Source organism: Rhinopithecus bieti, unplaced genomic scaffold, assembly GCF_001698545.2.
Source record: "Rhinopithecus bieti isolate Rb0 unplaced genomic scaffold, ASM169854v2 scaffold_33601, whole genome shotgun sequence".
In the NCBI taxonomy this organism is placed as follows: domain Eukaryota; kingdom Metazoa; phylum Chordata; class Mammalia; order Primates; family Cercopithecidae; genus Rhinopithecus; species Rhinopithecus bieti.
Genome location: NW_016814248.1, coordinates 65,290 through 85,046, shown reverse-complemented (window position 1 = coordinate 85,046; position 19,757 = coordinate 65,290). Strand labels below are relative to the sequence as shown.

The 19,757-nt window shown below is 46.9% G+C and overlaps 1 protein-coding gene across 4 annotated transcripts in view; it reads left to right on the top strand.

Moving 5' to 3' along the window:
- MAGEA4 (MAGE family member A4) overlaps positions 1-7,991 on the top strand; it is a 10,039-nt gene extending 2,048 nt beyond the window's left edge. The window contains exons 1-3 of one of the 4 annotated variants that reach the window (XM_017850067.1): positions 51-177; positions 6,273-6,343; positions 6,419-7,991. In XM_017850067.1, the coding sequence (XP_017705556.1) occupies positions 6,484-7,437 (954 nt within the window). In that variant the 5' untranslated portion in view covers positions 51-177; positions 6,273-6,343; positions 6,419-6,483 and the 3' untranslated portion in view covers positions 7,438-7,991. Of the gene's footprint in view, positions 1-50; positions 218-1,260; positions 1,383-6,272; positions 6,344-6,418 lie in introns of those variants that run through there. The other 3 variants (XM_017850070.1, XM_017850068.1, XM_017850069.1) reach the window with 3 other exon arrangements.
- Positions 7,992-19,757: the final 11,766 nt, after the last annotated feature.

Sequence of the window (19,757 nt, the reverse complement as noted above, 5' to 3'; positions counted from 1 at the left end):
TCCCCCATCCACGTTGAATCGGGTTCCGCTTCCGCTTTCAACCCAAGAAAGCCCCAGGTGCCCGGATGTGAGGCCACTGACTTGCGCACTGCGGGTTAGAGAGAAGCGAGCTTCTCTGTGTGACCGGCAGCTTGGGATTGCCGGAGGGAAACGGGCCAGGCCCTGTGAGGAGTCAAGGTGAGACGCTGAGGGAGGACTCAGGAGGCCCCCACCCCAGGTAGACGACCCCAAATAATCCCGGACCACCCCTGCTGCCAGTCCTGGGCCACCCGTGGGCGGACTTCTGAGTGTGGGGCGTCCACCAACCCAATACCTCTGAAGTCGCAGGGGACTCTGGAGTCAGAGCTTGGGGTGATCAGTGCAAGACTGGTGAGGGCAGTCTCTGCCGGGCATCAACCTCAGGACCTTAAGGGTGGGGTGAGCGTACCCCACTCCTATTCCCATCCCCCATTCTCATTCCCATCCCCCACCCCGTTTCCATTCCCATTCCCACTCCCAAACCATCCACACTCCCATCCCCACCAGCACCCGTATATTCCCCAACCCCCCACCACTTTCATACCGCCATCTCCCGCACAAAATTCCCGCTCCCTCCACCAACCTCTCCCCTCCCACCCCCATCCACGCTGAATCAGGCTTCGCTTCCGCTTTCAACCCAAGGAAGTCCTAGGTGCCCAGATGTGATACCATTGACTTCCACATTGGGAGTTAGAGAGAAGCGAGCTTCTCTGACGGGCACCTTGGGTTTGGCAGAGGGAAGTGGACCAGGCCCTGTGAGGAGTGAAGATGAGACGCTGAGGCAGGACTCAGGAGTCCCCACCCCAGATAGACGACCCGAAATAATCCTGCACCACTCTTGGTGCCAGCCCTGGGTTACCCATGGCGGATTTCTGAGTCTGGGGCACCCATCACCCCGACTGCCTCTGAAGTCTCCGGGGACTATGGAGTCAAGAGTATGTAGTGATCAGTGCAAGACTCGGGGGGCATGGTCGGCCAGGCATCAACCTCACGACCAAAAGAGAGGGCTGAATGTACCCCAATCCTATTCTCCTTCCCCACCCCGATTCCCATCCTCCACCCCATTCGCATTCCCAAACCCATTCACACCCCATCCCCAACACCCCTATCCTCCCCAACCACCAAACACACTCATACCGCCATCTCATACCCAAAATACCTGCCCCTCCATCAACCTCACCCCTCCCACCCCCATCCAGATTGAATCAGGCTCTGCTTCCGCTTCCATCCCAAGAAAGCCCCAGGTGCCCGGACATGATGCCACTGATTTGTGCATTGGGGGTTAAAGAGAAGTGAGCTTCTCTGTCTCACCGGCACCTTGGGATTGACAGAGGGAAGCGGGCCAGGCCCTGTGAGGAGTCAAGGTGTGACCATGAGGGAGGACTCCGGAGGCCCCCATCCCAGATAGACGACCCCAAATAATCCTGGACCACTCCTGCTGTCAGCCCTGGGCCACCCGTGGGCAGACTTCTGAGTCTGGGGCACCCACCACCCCACTGCCTCTGAAGTCGCTGGGGACTCTGGAGTCACAGCTTGGGGTGATCAGTGCAAGACTGGTGAGGGCAGGCTCTGCTGGGCATCAACCTCAGGACCGTAAGAGAGGGCTGAGCTTACCCCACCCTTATTCCTATCCCCTACCCCCTTCCCATCCCCACCCCGTTCCCATTCCCATTCCCACTCCCAAACCCATCCACACTCCCATCCCTCTGTAGCACCCCTATCCATCCTCCCCAATCCACCACCATCCTCATACCGCCGTCTCCCACCCCAAAAAACCTGCCCCCTCCACCATCCTCATCCCTCCCACTGCCATCCATGCTGAATCGGGTTCTGCTTCGGCTTTCAACCCCAGGACGCCCCAGGTGCCCGGATATGAGCCAATGACTTGCGCGTTGGGGTTAGAGAGAAGCAAGCTTCTCTGTCTGACCCGGAGCTTGGGATTGGCAGAGGGAAGCGGGCCAGGCCCTTTGAGGAGTGAAGGTGAGATCCTGAGGGAGGACTTAGGAGGCCCCTACCGCAGATAAACGACCCCAAATAATCCTGCACCATTCCTGCTGCCAGCCCTGGGACACCCGTGGGCAGACTTCTGAGTCTGGGTCCCCCAGCACTCCACTGCCTCTGAAGTCACAGGGGACTCTCGAGTCAGAGCTTGGGGGGATCAGTGCAAGACTGGTGAGGGCAGGCTCTGCCAGGCGTCAGTCTCAGGACTGTAAGAGAGGGCTGAGGGTCCCCCACTCCCATCCCCACCGTTCCCATTTTCATCCACACTCCCAACCCCATCTACACCCCCATCCCCCACCAGTACCCCTATCCTCCCCAAACTCCCACCGCCCTCATATCCCCACCCCAAAACCTCTACCCCCATCCAGGCTGAATCACCGCCCTCATATCCCCACCCCAAAACCTCTACCCCCATCCAGGCTGAATCAGTTTCCACTTCCAGTTTCAACCCAGGGAAGCCCCAGGTGCCCGGATGTGATGCCAGTGACTTGCGCATTGGGGGTTAGAGAGAAGCTAGCTTCTTGGTCTGACAGGCAGCTTGGGCTTGGCAGAGGGAAGCCGGCCCAGGCTCTGTGAGGTGGCAAGGTGAGAAGCCGAGGGAGGACTCGGGAGACCCTCCCCACTGCAGGTCGATGACCCCAAATAATCTAGCACCACTCCTGCTTTCAGCCCTGGGTCACTCGTGGATGGACATCTGAGTCTGGGGCTCACCACCCCACTGCCGCTTAAGCCGCAGGGGACTGTTCAGTCAGAGCTTGGTATAATCAGTGCAAGACTGGTGGGGGCAGGCTCTGCTAGCCGTCAATGTCAGGACCCTAGGAGAGGGTGGAGCGTCCCCCACCCCATTCCTATCCCTTGCCCTGTTCCCATTCCCATCCGCACTCCCAACCCCATCTGTACCCACATCCCCCACCTGTGCCCCTATGCTCCCCAACACCCCCCACCAGCCTCATGCCCCCCTACCTTCATCCCCATCCGTGCAGAATCTGGTTACACCCCTGATTTCAATCCAGGCAACCCCTGGGTGGCCGGATGTGATGCCACTGACTTGTGCATTGGGTATTAGAGGGAAGCGAGGTTCTGGTTCTGAAGGGCGGCTTGAGATTGTCAGAGGGAAGGGGGCCCAGGCTTTGTGAGCAGGCAGTCAGACTCTGAGGGAGGATTCAGGACACCCATATCCCTAATAGAGGGTCCCAGCCCTGGACCACTCCACGGAGGCTGACTTCTCAGGCTGGGCCGCCTCTTCCAGCTTCCCACCCCACCACCACCTGTCCCCACACCCCGTCCCCACAGGAGACTCTGGAGTCAGAGCGTGGTGTGACCATGGAAGGGATGCTTAGGAAAGGGCACCGTCTGGGCTCTGCCAGGCATCAAGGTCAGGAATCTCAGGGAGGGCTGAGGGCCACCAAGAGTCCACTGCAATCCCCACTCCCATGACCCAACCCCCCCTTCATTGCCATTCCCACCCCATCCACCACCCTTACACCTCAACCCAGATCTCCATCCGCTCTGCCTTTCTACCCACACCCCTCCCACCGGAACCCCCACCCTGGCAGAATACAGTTCAGCCCCTGCTGTCAATCCAGGAAAGTCCTTGGTACCCGAATGTGACACCACTGACTTGCTCATTGGGAGTTAGAAGCGAGGTTCTCCTTAGGGGGAGCTTGACATCAGCAATGAGAAGTGAGCCCAGGCTCTGAGGAGGCAAGGTGAGAGGCTGAGGGAGGTCTCAGAAGGCTCCCCCGCCCAGATAGAGGGCCCCAAGTAATCCAGCACCACCCCTACTGCCAGCCCTGGACCACCCAGGAAGCCGACTTCTCAGGCTGGGCTGCTCCCCACCACCACCCCTGTCGCAACCCGTTTGTTTAAGCCACAGGGGACTCTGGAGTCAGAGGTTGGTGTGATCAGGGCAGGGCTGGTTAGGAGAGGGCATGGCCCAGGATCTGCCAGGAATCAAAGTCAGAAACCTGAGAGGGAACTGAGGTCTCCCAAGATCCCACTCTAACCCCCATTCCCACAAATCCGCTATCACTTCGCTGCCCCATTTCCCATTCCTTGCTCTCCAACCTCACCAGGCAGAATCCAGTTCCCCTTCTGCTATCAATCCAGGGAAACCCCAGACTTGATGCTGGGATGTTTTGGGGGTCAGAGAGAATCGAGGGCATGGTCCTGAGGGGATAATTGAAATTGGCTGAGGGGAGCAGGCCCAAGCTCTGTGACGAGGCAAGGTGAGACTGATGAAGGACTGAGGAGGCCCCCACTCCAGACAGAGGACCCCAAACACTCCAGCTCAGCCCCTGCTGCCAGCCCTGGACCACCCGGGGGAAGACTCAGGCTATGCCGTCCCAGCTCCCACTGCCCTAAAGCCACAGGGGACTCGAGTCAGAGCTTGGTGTGTCCAAGGCAGGGCCCCGGCTCTGCCTGGCATCAGGATCAGGACCCTGAGAGGGAACTGAGGGCTCTACATTCCCACCCCTTCCGCATTCCAACATCCCCCCACCATCCAGATCCTCAACCCCATCCCCAATTCCGTTTTGCAGAATCCATTTTTTCCCCTGCAGTCAACCCACGGAAGACTTGGGAATGGTCAGGCACTCGGATCTTGACATCCACATCCAGGGCTGAAGGAGGGAAGGGGCTTGGTATCATGACCAGAGCCTCAGGGTAGCAGAGGGAGGACCCTGGCCCTCCTGGGAAATGAGGAAGGCCTCAGGAGACCCAGCACCCCAAGGCAGGGAGCCCACCCCACCCCATCTGAGAATAGGTGCCGCCTCTTTTAGCCTCGGGAATCCAAGGGATGGTGACTCAGGTCAGCAGAGGGGTGGGTTCCAGCCCTTCCAGGGTCAGGGAAAGGAAGACGAGGGAGGACTCGGGGGGCCTTGCATTCCAGATCAGTGGAGAGCTGGGCCCTGGGAGGTCCTGAACAAGGTAGCCACATGTACCTCATGTTTCCTGCACCTTCGAGGTCACAGAGAGGAGAGGGCTATGGTCTGAGGATACCTGTGGCTCAGAAAGATGGGACCCCACAGAGTCTGGCTGTCCCCTGTTCTTAGCTCAGGGGGGACCAGAGCAGGGATGGCCTTATGTGCCAGTCTTACTTGTACCATAGGCAGGAAGTTGGAGAACCTTCAGGGAGATGAGGTCTTGGAGTAAAGGGGCAATGTCTGCTCATTTCAGGGGGTTGGGGGTTGAGGAAGGGCAGGCCCCATTGGGAGCAAACATGAGTGACCCACAGGAGGCCATCAGAACCCTCACCCCAGGACCAAAGGGGTCAGCTGTGGGCACCCCACACAGGGGTGACAGGATGTGCCTCCTCATTTCGGATTCCAGATCTCAGTGAGGTTAGGACCTTGTTCTCAGAGGGTTACTCAGGTCAACACAGGGACCCCCATCTGGTCGACGGACACAGTGGTCTCAGGATCTGCCAAGAGTCCTGGTGAGGAATGTGAGGGAAGATTGAGGATACCACAGGGCCAGAACGCAGACGATGACCCCACAGAAATCATCCTTGCTCCTGTTGTCACCCCAGAGAGCATGGGCTTGGCTGTCTGCTGAGGTCCCTCTCTTGTCCTGGGATCACTGATGTCATGGAGGGGGAGGCCTTGGTCTGAGGGGGCTGTACCCAGGTCAGTAGAGGGAGGGTCCCAGGCTCTGCCAGGAGTTGAGGTGAGGACCAAGCAGGCTCCTCACCGAGGACACATGGGTTCCAATGAATTTCGACATCTCTTGCTGTCGTTCTTCAGAGGACCTAGGCACATGTGGCCAGATGTGGGGCCCCTCATGTCCTGTTTCTTCTCAGGCATGTGAGCTCTTGATCTGAATTTCTCAGGCCAGCAAAAGGGCGGGATCCAGGCCCTGCCTGGAGAAATGTGAGGGCCCTGAGTGACCACAGAGTGGACCATCCACTATGAGAGTGGGGACCTCACAGAGTCCAGCCTGCCCTCTTGATAGCACTGAGGGACTGGGACTGTGCTTATAGTCTGCACCCTAAGGGCCCATGGATTCATCTCCTAGGAGCTCCAGGAACAAGGCAATGAGGGCTTGGTCTGAGACTTGTGTCTTCAAGTCACAGAGCAGAGGATGCACAGGCTGTACCAGCAGTGAATGTTTGCCCTGAATGCACACCAAGGGCCCCACCTGCCACAGGACACGTGGAACTCCAGAGAGTCTGGCCTCACCTCCCTGTTAGTCCTGTAGAATAGACCTCTACTGGCTGGCTATATCCTGAGATGCTCTCTCACTTCCTCCTTTAGGTTCTCGGGATAGGCCAACCCAGAGGACAGGATTCCCTGGAGGCCACAGAGGAGCACCAAGGAGAAGATCTGTAAGTAAACCTTTGTTAGAGCCTCCAAGATTCGGTTCTCAGCTGAGGCCTCTCACATGCTCCCTCTCTCCCCAGGCCTGTGGGTCCCCATTGCCCAGCTTTTGCCTGCACTCCCGCCTGCTGCCCTGACCAGAATCATCATGTCTCTTGAGCAGAAGAGTCAGCACTGCAAGCCTGAGGAAGGCGTTGAGGCCCAAGAAGAGGCCCTGGGCCTGGTGGGTGCCCAGGCTCCTGCTACTGAGGAGCAGGAGGCTGCTGCCTCCTCCTCCTCTCCTCTGGTCCCTGGCACCCTGGAGGAAGTGCCTGCTGCTGGGTCAACAGGTCCTCCCCAGAGTCCTCAGGGAGCCTCCGCCTTACCCACTACCGCCAACTTCACTTGCTGGAGGCAACCCAATGAGGGTTCCAGCAGCCAAGAAGAGGAGGGGCCAAGCACCTCGCCTGATCCAGAGTCCTTGTTCCGAGAAGCACTCAGTAAGAAGGTGGATGAGTTGGTTCATTTTCTGCTCCTCAAGTATCGAGCCAAGGAGCTGGTCACAAAGGCAGAAATGCTGGAGAGAGTCATCAAAAATTACAAGCACTGCTTTCCTGTGATCTTCGGCAAAGCCTCCGAGTCCCTGAAGATGATCTTTGGCATTGACGTGAAGGAAGTGGACTCCGCCAGCAACACCTACACCCTTGTCACCTGCCTGGGCCTCTCCTACGATGGCCTGCTGGGTGGTAATCGTATCTTTCCTAAGACAGGCCTCCTGATAATCATCCTGGGCACTATCGCAATGGAGGGCGACTCCGCATCTGAGGAGGAAATCTGGGAGGAGCTGAGTGTGATGGATGTGTATGATGGGAGGGAGCACAGTGTCTATGGGGAGCCCAGGAAACTGCTCACCCAAGAGTGGGTGCAGGAGAACTACCTGGAGTACCGGAAGGTACCCGGCAGTGATCCTGCACGCTACGAGTTCCTTTGGGGTCCAAGGGCCCTGGCTGAAACCAGCTATGTGAAAGTCTTGGAGCATGTGGTCAGGGTCAATGCAAGAGTTCGCATTTCCTACCCATCCCTGCGTGAAGCAGCTTTGAGAGAGGAGGAAGAGGGAGTCTGAGCATGAGTTGCAGCCAGGGCCGGGGGGGTGGGGTGGGGGCTGGGCTGGGCCAGTCATCTGACGGCCCTGTGCAGCAGCTTCCCCTGCGTTCTGTAGCTTGAGGCCCATTCTTCACTGTTTGAAGGGAGTAGTCAGCATTCTTAGTAGTGGGTTTCTGTTTTATTGGGTTACTTGGAGATTTATCTCTGTTTCCTTTTAGAATTGTTCAAATGTTCCTTTTAATGGATGGTTGAATGAACTTCAGCATCCAAGTTTATGAGTCGTAGTCATATATATTGCTGTTTATATAGTTTAGGTGTAAGAGTCTTGTTTTGTATTCAGATTGGGAAATCCATTCTATTTTGTGAATTGGGAAATAACAGCAGTGGAGTATTTAGAAATGTGAATTCACCGTAAGATATGTGAGATAAAGAAATTAAAAGATACTTAATTCCTGCCTTTTACATACTCAGTCTACTCTGTAAAATTTAAAAAATATATATGCATACTTGGATTTCATTGGCTTCTTCGTGAATGTAAGAAAAATTAAATCTGAATAAATAAATCTCTCTGTTCACTGGCTCATTTTTTCTCTATGCACTGAGCATCTGCTCTGTGGAAGACCCAGGATTAGTAGTGGAGATACTAGGGTAAGCCAGACACACACTTACCCGTAGGGTATTAGAGTCTAGGAGCTGCAGTCATATAATTAAGGTGGCAAGATGTCCTCTAAGATGTAGAGGAAAAAGAGGAGTGTGGGTATGGGGCTCCAGGTGAGAGTGGTCAAGTGTAAATTCCCTGTGTGGGGCCTTTTGGGCTTTGGGAAACTGCACTTTCTTCTGAAGGATCTGATTGTAATGAAGCCTGGTGGGTCAAGGACCAGATCCTCAGAGAGAGAGGGAAAAGCCCAGATTGGAAAAATGCTCTGAGCAGTTCCTTTTTGACAGTGGATGAACAGAGAAACCTCTACCTGGGGCAAGAATGGAAGGTGTCTTGTGAACACAGTGCATGAGCTAGGTGATGGACACCCATTATTTGCAAGGGTTTCCTGTGAAATAAGCTTGTGTCTCCCCAAAAGGGAGACCCAGAAGCTACTGGCCAGGTGCTTTTCTACCTGGCTGGGAGAACCAGAACTGACATGCCTAATTAGGCATTCTAATTAGGTTATCTCAAGTGCAATTTGACCAATTGTAAGCAGGGACTAGATTTTGGGTGGTAACAATGAAAATAGTGGTATGGATGGAAAAGCAGCTGGGAGCGAGGGAAGGAGTTGGTCTTTGACTCAAATTCTAGGAGCTTTGAGCTGCATCTGGCTGGGGAAATCTCCCACACACCCAAATTTTGAGGCACATTCTCTAAGTGGTAATTCTTACTGAATTTTATGGATGAAACTTCCTTATTTGGCTAATGATTCCATGCCGTATTGAGTTGGATATTCTCTGATCAGTCCTGAAGGACATTGACAACAAAATCCCAGAATGCTAGGGTCTGAGGTCAAATAATATCAGAAATAACAGCCATCTGCCATTACTTAAACTTCTAATTTAATTCCAGGCCCTGAGCCAGGTGCTTCACCTACATTGCACACACTCCAAGAGCCCTACTAGACAGGACTTACCACATCTGCTTAAAGAGAAGGCTCACAGGGCTTGTGAATTGGGACATAATAACAGAGTATTTCCTGGGTATCCCCAGGATCATGTGGCTAGTAAGGAACAGGGCTGGAACAAGACCCCTGCTCTGAATGTCTTGAGAGTCCATGCTGTCCCCATTCCCCCCAGCCTGAGGGTGACCTCCCGACTGGTATTCATTTCTCAGCACTGCACCATGTCTCTCAGGTGACAAAAATAAGGACCTTGAGGCCAACATTACTAAAAGCAGGCTTGGCAATGAGAATCAAACACCATTTATGGGGCTGGTTTGTGCTGGGTTCCTTGAGAGCTGAGTCTGCCCAGGTGTGGGCATTTCTGTCCAGTCCCAGCAGTTTCTGAAACTACAGCGCATTTCCTCTGGTCACTTCCATGTGTCCTATCTGACTCTGGAACCTGACCTGCTGACCACCTTGCCACTGGTCCCCACAGAACAACCCAAATCACCTGTTCACCTCTTGACATTCCTTCTCCCTGTAGAAGTCCTCTGGCTGTTCCATCTCTCACCCAGGAAGCCATGTGATACAAGCAATCTTTTTAATATAAAATTCACATAGGGACAGTGACTTTTAGACAACTGGGTGTCACTCTGGTTACCTTCAACACAGTCTCCAAGTGTTTTCCAAATGGGTTGAGTAGAGTCTGATTTGCCATATTATCCATCATTTTTTGGCATGTCACCCTGAAGTTAAAGGGGGTTTGGAACCACCTTGATACTTGAAATTGGACTTTAACAGGGGGTTTTATTTGGAATCCAGCTCTGAACACATACACAGATGAATGCTTTAAAACCAAAGCCTCCCTCATGAGTATTAGGTGGCGAAAAACTTTGAAAATCCCAGTGGAGCAACCATGTACATACTGAGGCTGAATTCCTATATCTCTATAGTCTCCCAGGAGGTGAAAAATGATTCCTTGGAATACATGTCAGCTCTGATGAAAAAGGAATAATTGAGCAACCTTATACTGCCTCTTGTATGCTTACCTGCCCCATGGAAAAATACTGACTTTCAGTGTGCCTAGAGGCACTGACGGGTGTTCAGGTATGTGGAGGGTAGCAGAGTCTCACAGGTTAAGATTTTAACCAGGAATCAAATGGAAAAAAATATTCTCGGCCTACTTAGAGGGAGCTAAATGAGAAGTACTTAGGAACACAAAGAAGGAAATAACAGACACAGAAGTCTACTTGAGGCAGGGAGGGTGGTAGGAGGGAGAGGATCAGAAAAGATACCTATTGGATACTGGGCTTAATACCTGGATGATGAAATAATATATACAACAAACTCCTGTGACTCTTGTTTATGTACGTGACAAACTTTCACATGTACCCCCAAACCTAAAATAAAAGTTAAAAAAAAAAAGGTATTGCAAAGGAAAGCCTTTCTGCTGAGACTTTCAAGATTCTTGTACAGTTGTGATCCTACATTTGAAAACATCAGTCACATATTAGCCACTTGAACAAGCCGGAGAACTTCAAGGCAAATTTGACCTTCTCAGAAACTCCTAGAAATGAGATGGATTGTGTAACACCAAATTATAATATTAATAGTTGCCTTTTATTGAGCACTTACTATGTAACAGTTTATGGGGGAGACTATAGTACTCACCCACACCTTGTCTTCCTCTCTTTCTTTGACACATAGGCACAGTTCACTTGCAGTTAGGAAGAGTAGTGTGACAACCTATTACCACTGAAACAAGAGCAGAAGCATTGTTTGTCACATCCAGGCACGTGACAGCCAATGTGCCATTTCCATGCTTTCTCCCTCCTTTCAATGGCAAACATGGCAGCTTCAGCTTGAGATGATGGAATCACAAGGTGGAAGTAACATGGATCCCCAAGTCATGTGGGAGTGGAGAGTCTCTGCCAAACCAAGTCAGAACTTAGGTGTGCATAAAATAAACTTCTGTTGTGTCAAGCCATTGAAATTTCACGGTTTGTTGCATCAGCTAGCAGTTACTTTAACTGACACAGGTGCTACTTCTGTGTTAGATGTAAATATTTTTTATTTAAAAGGTAGTAGTTCGTATATTCTTATTGCAAAAATTATAGGAATGTAGATAATTTACAATTTTAAACTTTGCAAAGCTCTTCCACGGTTTAGCCCCCTCCTCAGAGGTCCCACAATTAACCATCTGGTGTGTATTATTTTAAAGCTGACTCTAGGCTCTTCACTGACACATAAGCTATAACAATATATTATTTTTATTTAATATAAGAGAATAATGATGTACATATTGACCTGCCATTTGTATTTGTCCCTTCATAAAATGGATATGGGATCTTTCCACAACAGTACATATATACATCTATCTCTCTTGAAACTACTTTCTATAATTCTAAAGTAGGCATACACCATAATTAATTAAACTCTTTCTTCCTAATAAACACATACATTATTTACCATTTGCTGTATGATAAACTGAATAAAATATATATCTTTGAATATGAATTATTGAGCAAACATGAATGTTTTCTTATAAGAAATGTATTAACATGGGTATTGGGTTAAAATGAAAAAGTTGTTAATAGTTTAACATTTTATAAACATTTTAAAATTTCATTACAAAAAATGCTGTACCAATTCACATTCTAATAAAAATCACAGATTATTTAATATTCTGAAATATGGACAGGACATTTCTACTTTGCTTTGAGAAGGATTTGGTCAGACTCAACAGGAGCCAGGGACGTGGAGCAGAGAGGACACCCTCAGGCCGTGAGGGTCATTGGGAGGATCCAGGGGAGAGCAATTGCCAGAGTATATGAGAGAGACTACATGTGAAACCAGGTCCACGAGCCCCAGGCAGGCTGGTACTCAGCGCTCTGAATCCAGAGTTCAGCCCAGTGGGGTCAGGAACCTGAGGAAGAAAAGTGGGAAGGGAAGAGAGGGAACAGGACAACAAACAGAAATAGATTTGGGAAATTGGGCACCATCATCACCAATTGGACTGGACCCTGTGATCTGAATGCACAGGCCTATTGGCTGAACGCATCGGCCGTGTGCAGGACACCACACCCTCCCTCAGAATTTCCTTCCCTCTGTCAGGAAGCGCATGGCTGACTTCCTGCATCTTTCTGGGCAAGCTGCCTCTCTTGACAATTCCAGTGGTCCTGTGCAATGTCTCCAGCATTCCAGGGCTGGGAGCTGTCTTCATGCCTACTGGGGGCTGGTTTTTAATCCCCTGGCGACCCTTCACCAAAGCTGGGCTATATGAATGGGTTGGTGACTGATGACAGAAAGCCAAGATGGACCAGGAATGCACTTGAAGGTGGCAGTGTGGCTGCATGGAGGGAAAATTGGAGGAAGAGTGCCCCAGGACTAATCAGCTCAGACTCTGCACATGAAGCACTGTGTGTGGACGTGCAGTAAAAGTGATCCAGGTGGTGAACATGTCTCAGATGGCTTCCTGTGTCTTCTGAGCCCTTGGACCACAAGGGGTGGGTGTCCTGAAGCTGTGACTGCTTGCCTATTTTGCCTCCAGACACTGTGTGGAGGGCTGGCCCAAGGTGTGGACATGGGCAGGTTGGATGGAAACCCAGTAGAGATAGCACAATTCCTTGCTAAACTGACAGGGATGTACAGGGTCCAATGCATCAAGCATCACGCACTGTCCTGTTGGGAGCATCCTCATCTCCATGATGGTGTTTGGGCCTGGAGAGGAGGCATCCACAGTGACACTCTCAGTGGTAGTTTCCATGGAAATTTTGAACTCAAGTGATCATAGGTGAGGGAAGTGTAGGTTTCTTCATGGAAGCAGGAGGCCTAGGTGGGGGCAGGCTCTGAAATTTATATCAGTGATTTCATTGATGCCTTGCCTGGTAATTTCATTCGTTCATTCATTTGTTCATCCAGCAAACATTTATTGAACACATGCTGAGGACACACCAAGTCAACAATACAAAAGAAAGTAGCAAGCCCCTTAATTCATTCTGTGAGTGGTATGGAGAAGATGGTGAGATGGAAATATATGTGAGCGTTTTAGGAAGCGAGGGACTGTGAACTGATGGAGAGAACTGCCGTTGATCTGACTTCTGAGGTTGTGCCTAGGTGATGCTGTTCCTTTAGTTCAGAGTAAGGTGAAGGAGGAAGAGTTGGTGGTGATTTGGTGAGGAAGAGTGTGGAGATGAGGTCCAGTGTGCACTATGTAGTCAGGGAGGTGCTGTAGCCTGTCCAGGTGGTGCTGTTGACTAGGCAGTAGGGAAAGGGGTCTTTCTATCTGGTTGGGGCCAAGACTGGATATTAGGCTGGCTGCATCATGAGAAGTAATTTGAGGATGTAGGCTTAGGTAAAATCAAGTTATTATTGTGTAGATACTGGCTTACATGCTACATGATGCCATTCCGTTTCTTGCAAACACATTTATTTGGTAACCAAAGTTACACAAAGTTTAATAAAGGAAGGAAGCGTACAGGAGGCTTGAAAGGGAGAGAGAACACTTCCAGAAATCCAAATAGAGAATGTTTCCTATATATGTGTGTATACATTTGTGTATACACATATTTGTGCATATATACATATATACAAAGATAATATATGTATATCTTCATGTATACATGTGTGTATATGTACAAATATGTATGTTTATATACACACATATAAACATGTATATATGTATATTTGTTATATATACGTATATAACAAATATACGTATATAACAAATATACATATATGTATATGTATATATGTGTATATATAAACATATAAACATGTGCGTATAAACATGTATATTTGTACATATATAAATGTATATATTTGTACATATATAAACATGTATGTTTGTATAAAACATGTATATTTGCATAAAAATACATATGTGTATGTGCATTTGTGTGAATATATAGTTGCATATACACATGTGTATATACACATATGCAACCATATATGTGTATACACACATATGTATATGTGTATATGCATTTGTGTGGATGTATAGTTGTATATATATTTCAGCTGTCTCATGTTGCCTGTAGATTTATATGTCATCCTTTTTTTTTTTTTTTTTTGAGACACAGTTTCTCTTGCCCAGGCTCAATGACATGATCTCAGCGCACTGCAACCTCCTCCTCCCAGGTAGGAGGGAGGGCTTGCATTGGGGAGTTATACAAGATATAAATGATGAATTGATGGGTGCTGACGAGTTGATGGGTGCAGCACACCAGCATGGCATAAGTATACATATGTAACAAACCTGCACGTTATGCACATGTACCCTAGAACTTAAAGTATAATAAAAAAAAAAAATTAAAAAAAAAAAAAAAAAAAAAAAAAAAAAAAAGAGATTCTCATACCTCAGCCTCCTGAGTAGCTGGGATTACAGGTATGTGCCACCATGCCCAGCTAATTTTTGTATTTTTAGTAGAGATGGGGTTTTGCCATGTTGGACAGGCTGGTTTCAAACTCCCAACCTCAGGTGATCTGCCCACCTTGGCCTCCCAAAACGCCTGGATTATAGGCATGAGTCACTGTGCCTGGCCAGATTTCTATATCATCCATTTTCAATGTCATATATGCTATATCATGTTACTTTTAGTGCTCTTGGCATCTGTTGTCCAAGATTAAGTGTATAATTACTAATACCCAGACACTTATCTCCTCTAACGTAGTGTGCTGTTTTTGGCCACTGGCAGGTGTACCATAACTAAAGGTTATCATGACAAACAGAACAAGGGGCAAGAAGCAATCTGGGGTCGAAGTACCTGGGGGTCAGTACTTCACGATGTATTTTGTATTTAGTTGGTGGAAAGTGGTTGTCAAAATTTTAGATGTGGAAACTCTTATTCCAACAGAAGCCTTCCACAGAACTCCAGTCCATGAACATGTGGAAGACAGAGCAGTGTGGATGAAGTGAGGACTCATCCCATAGTCCTGTCTACCCAGCACCATTTTTTCCCTCAGAGCATTGGGCCCTGGCACCCCTGAGCACTACTGGGGCAGTTCTGTGCAAAAGGCCTTTCCCAGACATGGATTTTCTCATGCCCTCACACAGGCATCTACCTGTATGGATGCCATTCTATCTACCACACAGAATCTCAACTTTGTTGCCTGGCATTGCCAAAAACTTGTGACCTCCCGAACTCTCCATTCTCTGTATATGCTACAATTCAGTTTCTGGTTTCCCAGGCTCCTCATTGTGTCCCCCACCCCATCCCCTGACCTAAACCCACATAGACACACACTATCCTGCTCACTCATGTATTTTTTATTATCAGCATGGGACTCACTCCCCTCCCTCCAACCCACCATTCCCCTTTGGAATTTACATCGGCTCCTCCTTCCTGTTGACCTCAATCTCTATCTTCACCTTCATTCCTAGCCCTGCTTCAAACTCTCTGGGAAGGGGGCTCCTAGTACTGCACCAAATAACATAAATAACATAATGGGCATTTTCATTTTTTTTTTGTTTTGGGACGGAGTCTTGCTCTGTTGCCCAGGCTGGAGTGCAGTGGCGTGATCTTGGCTCACTGCAAGCTCCGCCTCCAGGCTCACGCCACTCTCCTGCCTCAACCTCCTGAGCAGCTGGGACTACAGGTGCCCGCCACCACACCCGGCTAATTTGTGCATGTGTGTGTGTGTGTGTTTAGTAGAGACGGTGTTTCACCGTGTTAGCCAGGATGGTCTTGATCTTCTGACCTCATGATCTGCCCGTCTCGGCCTCCCAAAGTGCTAGGATTACAGGCGTGAGCCACTGCACCTGGCCCGGCATTTTTACTTTCTTTTGAAAGTATTCTCGGATCACATTCAACCATCCTAAACAAGAACAAAGAGCTTGGTACATTTTACTTATGTATGTTGCCTCTGCTCCCCCAACACAGCACGTAATCACCTTTACTGATATGCAGATTGCCTAATGTCAACTAAAGTCTATTAAAGATGTATAGCTTAATTCCCTTTAAGAATACAAGGTGAAATGATTCCTATGAGCTCCTTATTCAACAGAGAAGAGTAATTTGGGTGTGGAGTTCATAGATTCCCTCCAGTGACACTGTGTTCACACTTTAAATGATGAGTGGTATCTAAATGCCTGACATATGTAGGCCCACCTGGTTACCGTGCTACAGCCTTGGGTACAAAAAGGAAGCGAGCTGGCCGTTGGAACTCAGAATACTCAAACACATGAAAACCAACAATTTACTTCCATTTCTCCCTTCTTAGCTTTTCATCTATTGTTGAGACACATTTTCTTCCTACATGTGTTGTTTGCTTCACAATACAGTACTTTTTTTTTGCTTTAAACAGTCATTTTAAAGACATTTGCATAATAGAGAAATTATATTTATCCATGAAGTTGCAAATTTTGATGCTCTTCATTCCTTTGTGTTAGTCCAGATTTCTATCGGTATCATTTTCTGCCTACCTGGAGGACTTTCTTTAACATTTCCTGTACTGCGCTTCTGTTGGTGATTGATTCTGAAAAATACTTTATTTCACCTTTGATTTGAAACGTATTTTCACTGGGCTGCCAGTGAATGTCAGACATTGTGAATTTTAGATTCACTATTTTTCTTTCAGTGCTTTAAGGATATTGTTCTGCTCTTCTCTAGTTTTCATTGCTTTTGACAAGAAATATGCTGTTGTCTTTATCTTCATCCATATGTAGGTAAAATACCATTTTTGCTTCTTTCTACTTTTAAGATTTTCCCTTTATCACTGGTTTTAAGCAATTTTATTATGAAGTGCTGTATAGTTTTCTTCATATTTCCTGTTCTTGGGATTCTTTTATTTTGTTGGATCTGAAGATTTATGGTTTTCATCAAATTTGGATAATTTTCATTATTTCTTCAAATGATTTTTATCATCCATATTTCCTCTCCTTTGGGAGGTCTCCCAATGCATCCATATTAGGCCATTTGAAGTTGCCTCATAGCTCACTGATGGTCTACTCATTATTTCCAGTGTTTTTCTTTCTGTTTATATTCTAGAGAGTTTCTATCACTATATCTTCAACTTCACTAATCTTTTCTTCTTTTATGACTCGTCTCCTATTAATCCAAACTGTTATATTTTTTCAATTCAAACATTATAGTGTTCGTATATCAAAGATCATTTCTTTTAAAATATTGTCTGTCTCTATTTTACCTGTTTAATTTTTCCTCTAGTTTCTTGAACATACATAATTCAGTTTTAATAAGTGTTTTTGTTGTCCTTATCTACCATGTTATCTGTCTCATTTGTATGTTAGTATTATCAATTGACATCCAAAAAAAAGGACAGTATCATTCATCTTACTGTCCTTTTTTTTGGATGCCTGGTAATTCTGATTGGATGCTAGACATAGTGAACTTTACCTTGCTGTGTGCTGGTTATTTTTGTATGTCTATAAATAAATATTATTGAGATTTGTTCTGGGCCATAGTTAAGTTTCTTAGAAATAGTATGGGTCTTTTGGTTCATGCTTTAATTCTATTATGTGAGATCAGAGCAGTGCTTTGTCTATGGTCGGTATTTCTTCATTACTAAGACAAAACCATTCTGAGTGTTCTAACCAATGCTCTATCAATTGTGAGATGCTGTACTTTACCTGTTGGGAATGGGAATTATGTAAGCTTTCTGTGAGTTCAGGAGATATCCCTGTGTACCTTTCTCTTTTCCAATATTTTTCACTGAAACCTCCAGCTACTTTGGCCTTTCTGGACTGCTTGCACCAGATCCTCAGCTCAAGGATACAATCAGGCTCCTGCTCTGTGCACTGCCATTTGCAGTCTCTCTTCAGGCAATACTCTGGGTACAATTGTAGGACTTTCCTTCTTTGTTTTTCATCTATCAGAAATAACTGTCCTTTGTTGCTTATGCCCAATAAATTGAAAAGTGTTGTTTCATATATTTTGTCTGGGTTCTAGTTTGTTGTAGGTATATGTGTAATTTTGGTCCTTATTACTTAATCTTGGCCAGAAGCAGATGCTCTGTGCTCCAAATTTAAAACCTATCTATGCATGACAGAAATGTCAACATTTCAAACTTACTTAAATTACAAAGCAGGATTGGAAGACTGTGGGACACTCATATGTGTTCTTATAGACTTACGTGGAACTGGGAGGATATATAGCAAAATAGCAACAATGTTCTTTTCTTGCTAGGGGAAATGTGGTTGATTGATTTATTTTCTTATTTATGCTTTCAAAATTTTCCAACACATCTGAAACACATGAATTACCTTGACAACTGTAAATTATTATAAATATTTGAAAATGTGATTTAGACTACCAAAAGTAAACATATTCTTTAGTTGGCTTGTTTCCAATATTGATTAACCTCTTGCTTGATTCTTTTATTCAGCCTCTAGTGTGCTTACCATTTTTGTAACCAGAAAGAAACAAATACTTTGAAATAAAATTAGTAGGCTATGTGTTGTCACCCAGTTTCTTTCACACTTTCAAATACAATGGTAAAGAGATAAGAATCTACCTTGTTTTTAAAGTCCTCCCTCTAGAAAAATTATTAACTTATATTTTAAAGGAAAATTATATTTATATTTAAACCATATTCTACATGGCATGATTTAATCCAATATTTATATAAAGGACTGTGTATAGGCAATCTTGGCAGAAAGAATTATTATGGTTATATTCATTATATGAATGTTATTCATGTCTCTTCCTGAAGCTCATAATAAACAAATTATGTTTTTTAAAAAGTGCTTCAGTCATTATTGTCACTAATTCCAAGCAATGTCTGAAAATGCACTTTTCTTTAAACATTTCTTTATTTTAATAAGAATCATGCAAGATTTTCATAATAATGATCAACAATTGTCTTCACAGATGATTATACATCATGGCTTCTTCAGTTAATACATGATTGTCTTTCACAAAGTCAATACCATGTAAAAATAACTGTAATTTATCATTTTATTAATATTTCTTCTGTTCTGGAAGTGTTATGTGCTCATCTCACATATTTATTTTCTGTAGTCACAGTTTCTCCATTTTAATGTTTTCATGCCCACACTGTCCTAACCAAGCCATTAGTGGTCTCTCACACTGATATGATTCTGTGTTGTTTTTGGGCCTTGTCCCGTCCAGCGGGATCGTTAACACAGACCTTGGAGGAGGGGGTGGGAATTTAGAGAGACAAGAGACACAAGAAATGAAGACAAGACAGTATCCTGATCAAGTCTCGTTCAATGGCGGCGGTGCAATGCCTTATATAGGCTGGCAGGGAAGAGGAAGGGCGGCAGAGCAGGCGGGGAGGAGAATAATGAGAGACGTCACCAGGCGCATGCTCGGTAGATTTAGTCTTTCCTGGGCGCGGGAAGTTATCTACGCGCGCGCGGGAAAAGTTCGCGCGGCGGGAAAAGTTGATGATGAAGAACCAGGAAGTGCGCCATCTTGTCTCCACAATGCGGAGCTTAAGCAACAGAGGCCGCGGCAATTTCCGGGCCTCACGGCTCCGGACAGGGCCTCAGAATTTTCTCACCACCATATTGTTTGTTCCTTGTTTTCCCTTTTAGAAGAAATACACACCCTTTTTCTTCCTGTGAGTACTTCCTTTACTTTTTGTTCCATAGCTTTTTTCCTAAAACTCATAAATCTCTGAAATTTACCAAATTGTTTTGATTCAAATGTATGTCTATAGATTTTCAGATATAAAACATACGCACATAATTTATTTCTTTGCAATGGGACAATCTCATAGTATTTTCATTTTTTCTTCTTTTAAAATATGGGTTCACATTCTCAAAAAAAAAAAA